At 46.5% G+C, this 16352-nt stretch overlaps 1 protein-coding gene across 1 annotated transcript in view; it reads right to left on the bottom strand.

Moving 5' to 3' along the window:
- ABHD17C (abhydrolase domain containing 17C) overlaps positions 1–16352 on the bottom strand; it is a 57460-nt gene that overhangs the window by 40481 nt on the left and 627 nt on the right. Inside the window, exon 2 of the mRNA XM_029237063.1 lies at positions 15938–16317. Within this exon, the coding sequence (XP_029092896.1) occupies positions 15938–16317 (380 nt within the window). The remainder of the gene's footprint in view (positions 1–15937; positions 16318–16352) is intronic.

Raw genomic sequence — 16352 nt, 5'->3', positions numbered from 1 at the left:
TGTGTGTGTGTGTGTGTGTGTGTGTGTGTGTGTGTGTGTGTGTGTGTAGATAGATAAAAATTTATATGTACATTAGTGTTTTAAAACACTATATAAAATCTTATGAACATTTAAAACAAAAACATATATTGAAAAATAGTAAATAATGAGCAGAAATAATAAGTTCTGGTATTTTTTTTCTGCATCCCAATGTACAGTCTTGAGCACCTTGGAAGATGCTCACCCCCTACCTACCCCATCACCTTGGGAGACTAGTTACATAGGGAATATTGAGTGATTTTAGAACAGGAGCTCCAGGGTCAGGATGCCTGGGTCCACATCTTGGCTTGCCTTTTACCTCTGTGTGACCCTGGGCAAGTCATTCATCTTTCCTGGTCCTCAGTTTTCAAATCTTTAAAATGGAGATAACAGTCCCCACCTCACAGATACGTTGATGCTTAAATAATGTAATGTGTGAAATGTGCTTAGCACAAAACAGCCAATCAATGAATGATGGTTAAACCAGAACTGACATTTAATGCAAACCTCCTTTTTATAAATGGAGAAAATGAGGCCCAAAGATATTACCTGACTATCCAGGCCACACAGCTGGGTATCTCAATGGTTGCCTAGAAGCTACATCTCCTAGCCCCACACCAGTGATCTTTTAACTGTACCCCACTAATTCTAGATAAAATGGAACATACCCCTGGGGGTCCCCAACTTATTCTCTCTTTACAACACTGATATTGAAAACAAGGGCCAAGACTCCAGTGCCTTTCCTTTGATAACTATTGGATATTAAATCTATTTAATATCTCCCTTAAACCTGTTCTCACATTGCAATCCATACTCCAATGGTGTGACACCACAGCACATCAGGAAAAGCTCGAGTCTGCAGCTAGCTCATCACACGCCTGAGTGCTAATACAGACAGCAAGAAGATACTGCTGGGGAAGCAGACAGCTAAGATTTGTGCATTTCAATGATGCAGATTTTTTCTTAAAAAAAAAAAAAGACCTATTATAAAGTAATAATAAAAGAGTAAGGATGGGGCGTGATGCTACAAGAATGGCAGAATGTTGATAGCTGTTGAAGGTGGGTGATAAAGACATGGGGTTCATTTTAATATTTTATTTGCCTTGTATATCATAATAAAGTTAAAAAAAAAAAAAAACATGGCAAGGGAAACAAAGTAGCTGGTGTAGAGGCCTCAAGGACCATGAGGAAATGAAGGCGATAGAGAGGCAGTCAGTGGACTTCGAGACACATTTTCTTCCAAGTCTGCATTCTCTTAATTGCCAGCTGAGATGAAATATACAAATATTCCTCAATAACAATAACCACAACCACCTTTTCCAAGTCTTAGAAAAACATGAGATGGCCATCAGTACAGGTATGGAGGACTGTGGGAATTCACTTTGATAGTAGACAGACTTGCATCCACTCTTGGCCCATCAATGACAAAAAACACAAACGTCCCCCCATTGCCTCTAAGTACTCCTCTACCCTTCTTGGAATGGTCCCACAGACAGGTGTCTCCGAAGAAAACAGCTCTGTCTTCCAGAAAGAGGGCCGGCCATGCGGAGGACCGGATGGCGGGCTGCCGGGAGGATCTCAGTTCCCAGGGTCCCTTATCGCCCCTCTCTCTCCCCTGGGCTGGGGTATACATTCACACCCAACCCAGGAAAGAGGCCTCAGCAGGAAGCTGGGGTGGCCACAGATACCTGAGGCCCAATCAAAGGAGATTAAGACTCTGAATCTTGAACCTGAAAAGAAAGAGGCCTCAGTACAAACACCACCCCTCAGTGATTCTCACCATTCCTTTGGCTGACACTGAAGGGTCTTCTGTACAATACACAGGGTATTGTACTGGGGTCTCGGTGTGAGCCAAAAGAGTCAGAGCCTGGCCCTGTCCTCAAGGAGATGGCATTCTTGTACAAGAGTCAGACAGAACAAACCAAAAGACCAGGTGATAAGAGCTGGAGCAGACATATAATCAGAGCTCTGGGAGCGGAGGAAGGGCCAGCCGCCTGGATGGCAAGGCTCTGTAGGGGAGACGTGTCACTGGGGGCGGAGGGGCGGATCCTGAACAGCCTGTGCTGGCCAGAGAAGGGCATTCCAGGTAAAGACACAGAAAGGCCAAGGCATATTTTTCTTTCATAAGCATACAGGCAGCAGTCTTTTACTCCAAGTAGCACTTTCCAGAAAAGAGGTGCTGATGGAAGAGAACAGCTCCTAAGAGGTTTAGATTCCAATTGTCTGGGCTGTTAATTAATTAACTTTGCAATCCTTTAGTAAAGGTGAAGATGGGAGGATAACTCAAAGATAATAAGAGTGCATTTTAGAAGATACAGATGCCTATAAAAGTCCCCCAGAAAATCCTGCCCCATTTTCGTTCGGTTCAGAGAGAAAACACGTGGAAATAGATAGGCAGGAGGAATTATGCAAATTGAAACTGTAATCTTCACCACACTTAATCCTGCAAAAGTAATTATGGTGCTGTCACATTTTACACATCAAGAAACGCTGGTCCAGGATTTCCCTGGTGGTCCAGTGGTTAGGACTCCGCACTCCCAATGCAGGGGGCATGGCTTTGATCCTAGGTGGGGAACTAAGATCCAGCATGCTGCACGGTGCAACCAAAATTTTAAATTTTTTTAAAAAAAATTCTAAGGAGGAAGCAATTATGATACAACTGTGAGCCATTCTGGGGGTCCTCAAGCAACTTAAATGTCTCAGTATTCCTCAAATACAGACCACCCACCCTTTGTACCAGGCCTGCTGATATAAAATGCTTTAATCCAGATCTACTATATCAGAATCTCTGAGGGTGGGGTCCAGAATCCATTTTAGCAAGGCCCCCCAGGCATTTCTTACACTCAAGTCTGTAAACTCATAATCACCGAGTCATCCATTTATTTACTCAACACATATTCCATAAGCGCTCATTATTGGTCAGACAGCGCTGTCCCAGGTACGCACAGATGTAAGCTAGAGCTGGGCAGTGGATGGAGCGTATGGAGAAGGATGTGAGGTGCGGAGAGAGGGCTGTCGCAGGAAGCCCAGGGAAGCCCTAAAATGATTTTTAAATGAACTTGGAGTCGTATGTTTAATTGGAATACATTAGTTTTTCCTACTAAAAACATCAAGAAAACCCTAGAAAGGTGTATTAAGAGTAGATGAAGCTGGGCTTCCATGGTGGCGCAGTGGTTAAGAGTCTGCCTGCCAATGCAGGGGACATGGGTTGGAGCCCTGGTCCGGGAAGATCCCACATGCCGCGGAGCAACTAAGCCCGTGTGCCACAACTACTGAGCCTGCGCTCTGGAGCCCACTATCCACAACTACTGAAGCCCACGTGCCAAGAGCCCGTGCTCCGCAGCAAGAGAAGCCACCGCAATGAGAAACCCGCACACCGCAAGGAAGAGTAGCCCCTGCTCTCAGCAACTAGAGAAAGCCCACGTGCAGCAACGAAGACCCAATGCAGCCTAAAATAAAAAATAAATAAATTTATTTAAAAGATTTAAAAAATCATTTTATGTAGCCTTGTTATATGAAATGTTTAGAAATGATTAAACACGTAAATGGTTACATGTATGTATATATACATGTATGTAAATTTAAATGGTATGAATGTTATGATAATAGTAATCGTTAAACAACATAGCAACCAAAAACAGAGATTGTGAAATATCCTTGCATTATTTATGACACTAGGGATAACTCAAACTGTTTTAGTTAAACCAGCGCACAAGAATCTTGCTCTGGTATCACAGACCTTTGCAGTCAACATAATTATCACTGCACATGGTCGGGTTCTGTCTGTGACCATCACTAAGAACAGCTTTGGGTAAGCTGGAATTCTCATGAGATTACCAACTATAATAACAGAGGTGTTGGCCGGCAGAGTTATAATTACCGTCTGGAAACTCACTCTTTGTAGATATATTCTGAATACAGGCTTGCTTTACGTTTTCCCCCCAGTGTAACTGCCCAGGTTTCATTTTAACCATTTAAAAATGTAAACTGAAGGAACAAACTAATAATCGGCACTGCAGGTTCCTTGTGCTCCTTTTTCATTTGACTCGGTTAACAAGTAACCTTGAGGTAGGGCTCCTCTCGGTGATTCAGCAAGTCAATGTCATGCAACAGTTAACAGTCTGAGCATTGAATGTGAATGACCTAGACTTCCTGGAAACAGAGGTCTCCAGTTTCACCATGGTGCCACGGTCCTTTAACACTCTGAAGTAAATCAATATTGTAGAAGTCATCAATGAGCTCCATTTCACACAGCCTTGAAAACTCAACAGGGATCTGAGGTACAAGGCGTCACGGAGCATTCATATTTTAGGAGGAAATGTGCATTCAGGTCCCTGGGCCAACTTTAGGAAAAAAAGATAACTCTTATCTACTGAAGGCTGTCCCATTAAGAAAGAGCAGCCAGAGGGCTTCCCTGGTGGCGCAGTGGTTGAGAGTCCGCCTGCCGATGTAGGGGACACGGGTTCGTGCCCCGGTCCGGGAAGATCCCACATGCCGCGGAGCGGCTGGGCCCGTGAGCCATGGCCGCTGAGCCTGCGCGTCCGGAGCCTGTGCTCCGCAGCGCGAGAGGCCACAACAGTGAGAGGCCCGTGTACCATAAAAAAAAAAAAAAAAAAAAGAGCAACCAGAATGTCCTAAGTGGTGGAGAAAGAAGGAGTTCCACTTCCTCGTTCTCCCCATCCCTGACTCTGTGTCTGAGGAAGTCTCTGGTTCCGCCCAGAACACAAGCTCAGCTCCTGAGCAGCTAAGCCTGGAAACAGCAGGGCAGAGGGAAGGGAGCAAAGCAGGAAGCGTTTGCAAAGTAATTGCAAGGTGTTGGATTACAGGTAAGGTTTCTTCTCCTTTTAAGGTCTCCTTTGGGGATATAAACACCTTGGTAGATGAAGTGCTATCCGATTTAAAATACTAATGCACACCACTCCCCGGAGCCAAAACATCATACATAGAGCCCTCGAGGTCAGAGGAACAAATTCAAAGAGCCTCTTCCCCCTTAGCTGCAAATAAAACTAAAACTCCTTTACAGTTCCTCTATAGCCACGCCCATCAAGCTCCCTCGCCCTGGGTATTATTTACATGTATGGAGAAGGGGGAAGGGAGCAATTTCTTTAGCACCTGATCTAAGCGTCTGGTCTACAGCATGATCTGAGCATTTGGTGATTACATCTCTAATGCTCTCAACGATCTTAAACAACAACAGCTTCCCATTTTTTGTCCCCTGACTATGCGGAAAGCCTCGTGTGCTAGAGCATCTGACATGAGGTCGTTGTTGTTATTGTTACGATTATTATTATTACCATGTAGGGGCAGAAAAGTTTTCCCTTCTTCCTTTCTAGGTTCTTTGGCTGGTCTGCTAATTAAATTGAAAGAAGACAGATTAACAGGAGAAAAGCAAACAAAAGTTTAATAACATGCATACATGGGAAAGACCCAGGAAAACTGAGTAAGTCTCTGAAATGGCAGAAGTCTGCACCTTAGATATCGTCGTCAGCTAAAGCAAAACAAGACTGCGGTGGGGATCAGCTCTGGGAGGTCACCAGGAAAAGCAGAGGAAACAAAGGTGCGGTTGTTATGCAGATTTAAGTCCTCACCTTCTGCACTGATAAGAGCTTCTAGAGATAAGGTCACGCCCCCTCCCCCCCACCTTCCTGGAGCAGCTGGGGAGACACCCTTACAAATGGAGATTTCCCTTATACATGTAAATGTCTCTTACGGAAAGGTAACTTCTACTCGGGTTTTCCAAAGCTTCTCCCGTGGCTGCAGTTTCTTCAAATAATCAGGCTCAAATAATCCTTCTGCCAAAGAGACACACGTTGCAGTGGCCAATTTTGCGCCCCTAGGACCACCACTGTTATTACTTTAACTGAGGTTCAGAAAGGTTAGGAAACTTGCCTGAGGTCAAGCAGTTAATAAGTGGCCCAAGCAGGACCTAAACTCAGGTGTGTGACTCCAAAACCTCTGCCCATGACCATTAAAAACATCAGAGAAAGTGAAGGCTGGCAGCCACACTCCTCTTCAGGTTACCCTTGAGGTTAACCTTGCCTGAGCTACTCTGATGTAAGAGCCACAAATCGGTTCCAGCAGTAAATCATCTCAATGAAGAACTGAATCATTAAATCATTTCAAGGCGGGGATCTCTTGTGACTCAGTGACACAGGAGTCCGCTGGCCCCTGCAGAGTTGGGGGCCTCCCTCTCCCCGCCCCCTTCACCCACCGCCTCCCTGTCTCCTTTGCCCCAAGGGCGGTGCAGAATTCCGTCCACACCACAGACCGTTTGCACAGCAGCCCCCGTTGCAGGGCGGATGGTGCATCTGCTGCAGGGCAGAGAGGGGCGAGGCAACTCGAGAGGAGAGCCCTATTTTTCCACAATCTTCCGTTTCCAGGCTCACAAAGGGAGCCACACGCCGGTCACGAGGCAACCATGTCACTGGTCTACTGACCTGGTTTAAGGTCTCTTAATTATGATCTATTCTTCAAGGTCCGTGCTCTCTGGCCAGTCACAGGCTGGGGCACACAGGGGCTGAGTGAAGAGTGGAGATGGCCCCGGGCAACCCCCTCCAGAAGTGCTAGTGATGGCTATGTGGGGCACTGCTCATCCCAGCCACAGCCCCACCTTATCCCCAAGGAGGGAGCCCTGTTCACTTACACTGCCTCGGCCCCGGCCATCACTATCCCGGGGTACAACTGGGGGAATCAAGAATGGGAACGACGCTACTATATATAAAGTAGATAATGAATGGGAACCTACTGTATAGCACAGGGAACTCTACTCGGTGCTCTCTAATGGCCTATATGGGAAAAGAATCTTAAAAAAGAGTGGATATATGTATATGTATGGCTGATTCACTTTTCTGTACACCTGATACTAACACAGCGTTGTAAATCAAATACACTCCAATAAATTTTTTTTACAAAAGAATAAGAATGGGAACGAGGTATCTAGAAGCCAGAGGGAGACCAGCTCCTGGGCAGCTGAGTCGGGGGTAAACACAGCTGGGGTGAAGTGATGCGCAGAGACCAGGAACAGGGAAGAGGCTTGTAGAAAGAGCAATGGACCAGGCATGCAGAGAGAAGGAGCTAGGAGGCACCAGCTCACACAGAGGAAGCTGAGAGCGTGAGGGCCAAGGGCCAAGACGGCTTTCGAGTCCCCAACTTCAGTCCCCGGGAGGCTCAGGAATCTTGCGAGTATGAACATGGCTGTGTCCTCTCAACAACTACTCCCCGACTTGGTCCACGCTAGCAGGTTCCTGGCCACCAAAGACCTTCAACTAAAACCATCTACATACGCGTATAAAAAAATCATCCCTAGCATACTCTTTTCTTCAAGTGCTAACCAACTGTAATTGTGGCCAATCTTTAACTATAGTTTCTAGGTGCTTGCATCTCAACCCTGGCTGCACATGTGCACGCACAGATGCACACATACGTGAATGAATACATGCTCACTTATATATATGTACACAGACACACACATGCATGTGTCTAGATACACACACACACACACACACACACACACACACACACACACACACACACAAAGATAAAATCTACCAGGAACTGCTGAAGGGCAGCCAGGGTTGAGATCCACTGTAGAGACTTGAATCCACCAAGTTTCTCCGTGTAGTCAGGGAAAGCAAATTCAAAAACATGAGGCACTTCCTCTGAAAATCATGAAACACAGCCTTACTTAAAGAAGGCACCTCAGAAGCCATGTACAGTAAGTCCCTACATATGAACCAGTTCCGGTCTGAGAGCATGTTCGAAACAAGTCCAACTTGTTCATAAGTCCAACAAATTTAGCCTAGGTCCCCAAATAACACAGTCGACTCTATAGTACTGCACTGGAATAGGTTTATAATACTTTTCACACAAATAATACATAAAAGTAACACAAAAAACAAAGGAAACATTTTGACTCTTACAGTGCAGTACCTTGAAAAGTACAGTAGTAAAGTACAACAGCTGGCATCCAGGGGCTGGCATCGAGTGAACAGGCAAGAAGAGTTACTGACTGGAGGAGGGAGAGGAGGTGGGGGATGGTAGAGCTGAAGGATCGTCAGCAACAGGAGACCGAGGGCGAGCTGCAACGTCACTCACACCTGACATGGATGGCACAGGTTCTGGTTCCTTGCTGGAACCAGATGCACATTCGCATCTTTGAAAGCTCGCAACTTGAGGGTTCGTATGTAGCGGACTTACTGTAGTTGAATCCCTTGCTTTTAAAACAATGGAATGTAAAGCCCAGAAGTGTGGAGCGTCTCCCTGCATGAAGTGACATCATGGATTAGAGGGACTGCTGGAATTAGAACTAAGTTCCCTAGTTCAAAAAGTTTTGTGTACATCTAATTTTCGCAAATTAAGTCTTTTACAAATCAGCAAACCTATTATTTAAAGCAATCCTGAAAAAAAAATCATTCTGATATCCAATTCACGATCTCCTAAGTGTATCTGTGTTGAGACTTTGGATTCTTGTACCTGAAGCTTCTTTTCTTTTTTTTAACATCTTTATTGGAGTATAATTCTTTACAATGGTGTGTTAGTTTCTGCTGTATCACAAAATGAATCAGCTATACGTATACATATATCCCCATAGCCCCTCCCTCTTGCGGCTCCCTCCCACCCTCCCTATCCCACCCCTCTAGGTGGTCACAAAGCACGGAGCTGATCTCCCTGTGTTATGCGGCTGCTTCCCACTAGCTATCAATTTTACATTTGATAGTGCGTATATGTCAATGCCCCTCTCTCACTTCATCCCAGCTTACCCTTCCCCCTCCCCGTGTCCTCAAGTCCATTCTCTATGTACATGAAGCTTCTTAAAATGGAGCAGATTTATGGCCTCCAACACTAGCGTAAGCAAGATCCAATAGAGAAGGTAAATCTGCTGCCACGATGAACAGTAAAATTCCTGAAGCCAGACTCTGGAGTCTTATGCGGGGTTATTAATATGGGTACAGTAGTTACTAAATTTGGAGAGAGGGAGGGAAGTGCAAGCAGTAGCAGAAGGTCGGGAGTGAACTTAAGGGTTTGCTCTAAGTGATCTCACGACAGTATCATTCTAAAGACTTCTTCAGAAAATTAAAAAAAAAAAAAAAAAAAAAGAGGGGGCTCATCCACCAATATGCCATTGCACTAGTAGAGTTTTCAGACTGAATTTTAGAAAACTGAGCCTCCAAGATTGCCCTAAATAAAAACAGGAAGAGAAAACCCATTAAGGAGTTATTGACCATTAACACAGAAACATGGAAAGGTTTGTCAGATCTTTGGCATCTGGGTTACTAGAGGAAAGTAAGGCCCCTCAAAAAATAGAACCATGGGAAAGTAAGCTTTGGTGGGATAGGGGTGACAGCGCAGATTCTGGTTGTGCTAGAGGAAGAAATCCTGCCTGATGGCATGGCGAGGGCAGCCTGAAGAACCAGGTACAGCCCGAGGGCACTGGAGAAGGGCGGCGGGGACATTAAAGAAAAGGCTCTAAGTGAACCCCCAAAACACACATCACCAATGTCAGTTTCAAAAGGTCTCTTCTTAGGAGTTGCGTTCTTCCTGATGGGATATTTTCACACTGACTGCCTTGAACTGCAAGCTGATATTCTATTTCCATTCTAGAAAGATCATTGTGCATTCACATAACACATTATTCATAACACATTCTGTTTTCCTTGTCGCTAATCAGTCAAACTCAGGAAGAGATCATGAGCATTCTTCCTTTAATGGCACCGTGGAATTAATTCCCTCTGAGAAAACTGAGAATAAAGAAGTTAGGTCATTACATTCAACACTCTCGGGAAAGTAGTAACTGTTTTGCTGCTCCCAGGAGAAATCCATCCTGAGTCATAACTGTAAACAACATTCACAACCAACAGAAGAAGGTGCTTTTCAAGGCTCTCACTACCTGAGGATATCCACGACAGCCTTCCCATGACTTAGGGATTTTCCAATTATGGATCCTATGAATCACAGATGCAAAAGTTATAAAAGAGCAACACATGGCTACATATTCAAAATGCCTCTAAAATTTAGTCCATCCTTTCACAAAAAAAAGAAACAGTTTGAGATTAACGATACTCAAGCAAACCTTAGTGTCTGGTACAATCACAGTATCAATATATGTGTGTTCAACGGTTAATGGTTTATTAGCTGAAAGAATGAATGAGTGAAAGAAATAGTAAGTCTCTTGTAACTTGCCTTTTGTACCTAGGCATTTAAAGTTCTTTTTTTAATCCCCGCCTCTCGGCTTGCGGGATCTTACATCTTAGTTCCCTGATCAGGGATCAAACCCTGGTCCTGGCAATGAAAGCGCAGAGTCCTAACCAAGAAACCGCCAAGGAGTTCCCTGAAAGTTCTTATTTACCTTCCTCTCTCTGCATTTGCTTTCTCTGATTAGGTCAATTTCTCTGCCAGTGTTACCAAATGCCTCTCCCGTCCACAGTCATTGCACAAAACAACTTCTGTGAATGGTGATGGGAAACACTAATAACATATGGAATCATAAATGCCTCTACTCTCCTGTTTCTCTAGATTAAAATGTTCCAGCCAAAATTCTGTCTAACTTACACCTCATCCTCTGGGTTATTTGCTTGTTTGGGTTTACACCTTCAAATCAGCTTGATTCACTCCCTCTTGAATCACAGGTCCCAATTCTGCAGCCTAAATCAGCTCACATCCGAGAAGACCCCTGAAGGATGTGTGCTGAGGAAGCTTAATCCGCCTACCTAATCCCACCTTAACCAACAGGCAGCCTTCACTGCACAAATTAATCGCACCAGCTCAAATGACGACACTACCCTCCAGTAAGGCTACATTGATTTTCACAGTGTCCTTTCTACAAATATTTCTAAGTGATTCCAATTCATTCCCTCAACTGCTTGGAGTCACAACATGCTTATAAAGTGTATTAGTAACTCAAATGTAAAACATGCCCTAACCTTCAAGGCCTCCACCATGTTTAGATTCTCAACTGTCTCTCTCTGTTCTAAAACCAACTGCCGAGGGGCTTCCCTGGTGGCACGGAGGTTAAGAATCCACCTGCCGGGCTTCCCTGGTGGCACAGTGGTTGAGAGTCCGCCTGCCGATGCAGGGGACACGGGTTCGTGCCCTGGTCCGGGAGGATCCCACATGCCGCGGAGCGGCTGGGCCCGTGAGCCATGGCTGCTGAGCCTGCGCGACGGGAGTCTGTGCTCCGCAACGGGAGGGGCCATAACAGTGAGAGGCCCGCGTACCGCAAAAAAAAAAGAATCCACCTGCCAATGCAGGGGACACGGGTTCGAGCCCTGGTACGGGAAGGTCCCACAAGCCACAGAGCAATTAAGCCACTAAGCTGTGCACTGCAACTACTCTAGAGCCCACAAGCTACAAGTACTAAGCCTACGTGCCACAGCTACTGAAGCCCGTGCGCCTACAGCCTGTGCTCTGCAACTGCAACAAGAGAAGCCACCGCAATGAGAAGCCTGCGCATCGCAACGAAGAGTAGCCCCCGCTCGCCGCAACTACAGAAAGCCCGCGCACAGCAACAAAGACCCAATGCAGCCAAAAAATAAATTAATTAAAAATAAATAAAATAAATAAAACCAACTGCCGGTAGGCTGAATATTGTGTTTGTGTGTGTGTGTGCGTGCGCACGCACGCGTGCATGCACGCACATGTCCCATATGTTGAAACCTAACCCACAGGGTGATGTTATTAGGAGGTGGGGTTTTTGAAAGGTGACTAGGTCATGAAGGTGGAACCCATATGAATGGGATTAGTGCCCTTATAAACCAGCCCAAGAAAGCTCCCTTGCCCCTTCCACCGTGTGAGAAAACGATGAGAAGTCCGCAACCAGAAACAGGGTTCTCACCAGAGCCTGACAATGCTGGCACCCTGATCTCAGACTTCCAGCCTCCAGAACTGAGAAATTTTTGTTGCTTTTAAGCCACCCAGTCTATGGTACTTTGCTACAGCTGTACGAACCTAATAAAACACCAACTTACTTCTTCCATGCTGAGTCCATGCTCTCCCTGGCTCTTTCAAATCCCACCTCTCTTCTACACCCTTTTCAGTCATTTTTCAAATGCTTAAAATAATCATCTCTTGGCCAAACAGCAATGACCACCTTTTTGCCTTAGAATTTACTTCCTCCCCAAACCCTTATTTTAGATTACTGGCCCACTCTACTGCTCATCATTTAGGGAATTTGCTACCTTTACCCATGGAAATACTAGGTAGTATTTGTGTTTGAAGTCCTCCATCAAGGACTGGGCAGCTCACTGGAGCATGCACAGATAGTAATGGAGAAAGGATGAAGAGAAATACAAAAGGGTTACTGTTACTCTTCTGTTCAATACAGATACTTCAATGTTGCAAACATGGGCATATAACAGATACAAAGTGGATCAGACCTCAAGCCAACACATTGTAACCCCTTTCTTTGCCTGTGGTTATGCCCATGGATACCAAATCCTAGAGGTAAAATAGATGCAACTCTTTGTAAGAAAATTAGGAAAATTTGAATCTATCCCATCTATTTATGGGGCACCCATATGTGCAACCCATTAAACAAACATTTAATGAGTGTCTCTTATCTTAAAGCACTTTGCAGGTTGTTGGGAAAACAGAAGACAGGGAGTCCTTGCCCTCAAGGAACTTTCAACTTAGTGGGATGCAGTCACACAACAGGACACAGCAACACAGTGTGATAAGTGCAGGTAAAGGAGCTGAGTACCAGGTGCACAGGAATACCAAGGGTCCCGGAACCCAGTCAGGATCCAGAGGATACAGAATTCAGGGCATAGGAAAGGGGCATATACAAAAGGCCGGGTGTGAGTATGAGGAGGGAGGGCAAGTACTGGGCTGGGTACTTTGGGGGATGCACAGCACTGACACACACACACCTTACATTCCTCCTGGGGGAATAACACCTGAGTGCAGAGATGGAGATGATTTAGGATAGGGTGGGCTCTCCAATCAGTGTTCGGAGCAGTGTTCTGAGTGTCTCTCCTCATCAGGAGATCAGAAAAGAGAAAGATCCCCAAGGAAGACATGAAGGCTGGGGGTGGAAAACGGGATCTGAGGCAGCCACGGAACAATGGGTACATGGGGCGGGGGGGGAGGTCCTGCTGCCGTGGCAATGACCTGAACGGAGCTGTACATGGGCAGAGAAGAGGGCATCTTCCAGGCAAGGTTAGAGCAGAAAAACTACAGAGAGCTGAGAGGAGGTGGTTAAGGGACTGCCTAGCTTCTGAGTCAAGTAACTCCTAGCCTACTAGAATAACTGAGACCTCTAGAGAGGTTAATGCACCTCTAGAGAAATCTGATAAATAGGACTGCATGGTGTGGAAAGAGTACTAAACTAGCAGTCAAGAGACCTACTGCTCTTCCCCAGTTCTCCGTCAAATGAGGGTGCACAAGGACAGTGTCCATAAATGATATGGGACATAAACTTAGTCCTTCACAACCAGCATTCTTTTTCTTCTTCTTTAAAAAAAAAATAATATGAAATAAAACAGAACATAGTGGGACTGCCCTGGTGGCGCAGTGGTTAAGGATCTGCCTGCCAATGCAGGGGACATGGGTTCAAACCCTGGTCCAGGTAGATCCCACATGCTGCGGAGCAACTAAGCCCGTGCACCACAACTACTGAGCCTGCGCTCTAGAGCCCGCGAGCCACAACTACTGAGCCTGCACACCACAACTACTGAAGCCCGCGTGCCTACAGCCTGTGCTCCGCAACAAGAGAAGCCCCTGCAATGAGAAGCCCAAGCACCACAACGAAGAGTAGCCCCCGCTCGCCGCAACTAGAGAAACCTCGCACGCCGCAACTAGAGAAACCTCGCACGCAGCAACAAAGACCCAACACAGTCAAAAATAAATAAATATATTTATTTAAAAAAAAAAAAAACATAGTCTGCATGTGTATTGCCCACAGGCAAAAATATTGTTTTGTGAGACATTTGCTTCTGACATATAGACACAGATGTGTATGTGTGCGCTTGATCTAGATGTAAAATGTGTTTCTTATTGTGGGGTCACAATCCAAAAAAGTTTGAAAAGCACAGACAAGAAGATTTGAAAGGTTTCTTCAAATCCTAAGATTCTCACTTAGCCTTTAAGTTCTAACCTATTTTACAGGTGAGTAACTCAATCTAGACATGAGTTCTGGTATAAAGTTAAATAAATCCTGGGCAAAGTTAAGCTACACCAGCACATAATTCAAAATTTAACCTTACCTAAAACAATGCCCTTAATTAAATTAAATATGACAAGTCTCCAGGAAATAACTATGCCTCACATATGTTGTAACACAGACACACCTGCATATTCAGGGCAAAGGGTTAGCCTTACATCTGAAAGGATTTCATTCTAATCCAGACACGCATATCTGAAAGGATTTCATTCTAATCCAGACAGGCACATACAGGAACAGTGTTCTGCAGAAATTTTATCATAAAACCTATTCAAGGTAGGATTTTAATGTTTCACTTTAAAAAGATCTAATGCCAACCCTTATTTTTAATACCTTTACCAACAGCAAATTCTAGCAATCTATTGATTGTGTGTGACACACATACTTTTGAAACCCTTTACTGGAACAGGTGGCTTTTTAACTTGTAGATTCTGACTCAGTGTCTCTGCCTATGGTACCATCTCAGCCTAAACCACTTTCAAAAAGCTATCATCCAAATGAACTCCTTCAGGACTTCAGGAGAACGTGAATAAGCAACATATTGAATCCTAAGTACTTCCCTGTTGGACAAGTCATCTTCCCAGAAAGGCACAGGGTAATTTATGAGCATATGTATGAACAGGAATGGAGACAAAAATCACTAATGTTGGCAGTCTGTATGAGCCGAGCAATCACATTTTAGGTAAAGACTATATGTGTCAATAGCCATAACAGTGCCAATTAAACTTATTCTGGGGACTCTTTCATCTGAAGCAATCGGATGTCATAGGAGACATGATCTCAGGTATTTTCACCATCCCTGGTACCAGGTGGCTGGGGCAAAATCATAGATACCCAAACCGGAGCACAAACAGGTGACACGACTTGCCCACTTACCAGACTTCTGCCTCACTCGGACTAACACTCAAGTTTTGTTTGCTGGTCTTACTAGGTCTAGCCCCGAAACCACGCCCCCAATTTCTGCCTTGCACAAAAAAGGCCCTCCCTCGATAAAATACTTTGTAGTTCTCCTGTGAATGCTAACTCAAGGTCAAGAGATTCCCCAAACCCTGTAACGTAAGATTCCAACTCATCCTGGGTTTTTACTGAGGCTCTGAGGAAGGTGCCAGGCCCACAGGCACGAGCTAACTCCCTGCCCGCAGTGCCAGCTACTCAGCCCCACCAGGAGGCAAACTTCACACCACCCGACCCTGCGGCTGACTCCACGGATGCCCAGACACGGCCCCGCCGAGCACTTTACAACCGGAACGTCTTTTGGAAGTCTTCCCGTCTCGCCCCCTGATTTTACAAGGAAGGAAACAGGGGTATGAGACTCGCGCGCCTTGCCCAAGGTCACTTCAGCCTGAGGACCTCCAGCCTCTGGCTGCCAGCTCACACAAACTAAACGCGAACCAAGCTGTTTCTGCCCGGTATTTAAGCACCCCAACGTTGCCACTTGCGGTAACCAGAACCACAAAAGACCCAGCCGGTGGATCGGGGGCACCCGGGCGCGCCAAAGCAGGCAAAATCCTCCGAGTCCGAACTCTCCAGGAACCCGAGGGCTGGCGGAGTTTTTGGAGGGGGTGAGAGAAAGCCAGGGAGCGAGAAGAAAAGAGAATCCACGGCGGCCGCGGGGCGGCGGGTTGGGTGGGGGGGTCTCTGCTCGCCCACAGCCCCGGACGAGGGGCCCCTGTCCTCTCAGGCCGCCCCAGAGGCCCCCAGGGGACCCCCCCGCCCGCCTCCCCGCAGTGGCAGGCCAGGCCTGGCGACCGCCGCCGGGCTCACCGGGTGCGTAGCGCCTGCCACGCGGCGTCGATGTCGGCGTAGAGGTTCTTCTCGGAGGGCTTGCCCGAGCTGACGCCGTAGCCCGAGTAGTCGTAGGAGAAGATGTTGCAGTTGATGCGCGAGCCGAGGCCGATGTAGAAGCTGCACATCTGGCCGAGGTCCACGGCGTTGCCGTGCGAGAAGAGCAGCGTGTAGCGGCTGGAGGGCGCGCAGCGCACGAACATGCAGCCGAGCCGGTTGTCCCGGGCCGTGCGCGAGAAGAAGACCTCGACGGCGTCCAGCTCGCGCTGCGAGTACTGCCAGTCGGCGCGCTCGCTCAGGTGCAGGCTGCACGCGCCGGGCCCCGAGCCCGCGCCCTCCTCGGGCTGCTGCGGCGCCGGCTGGGCCGCGGCGGTGGCGGCGGCGGCGGCGGCCG

The sequence above is a fragment of the Monodon monoceros genome, unplaced genomic scaffold, assembly GCF_005190385.1.
Source record: "Monodon monoceros isolate NGI ecotype Baffin Bay Population unplaced genomic scaffold, NGI_Narwhal_1 Super_Scaffold_21, whole genome shotgun sequence".
Taxonomy (NCBI): Eukaryota; Metazoa; Chordata; class Mammalia; order Artiodactyla; family Monodontidae; genus Monodon; species Monodon monoceros.
This window is presented reverse-complemented; position numbering and strand designations above follow the sequence as displayed.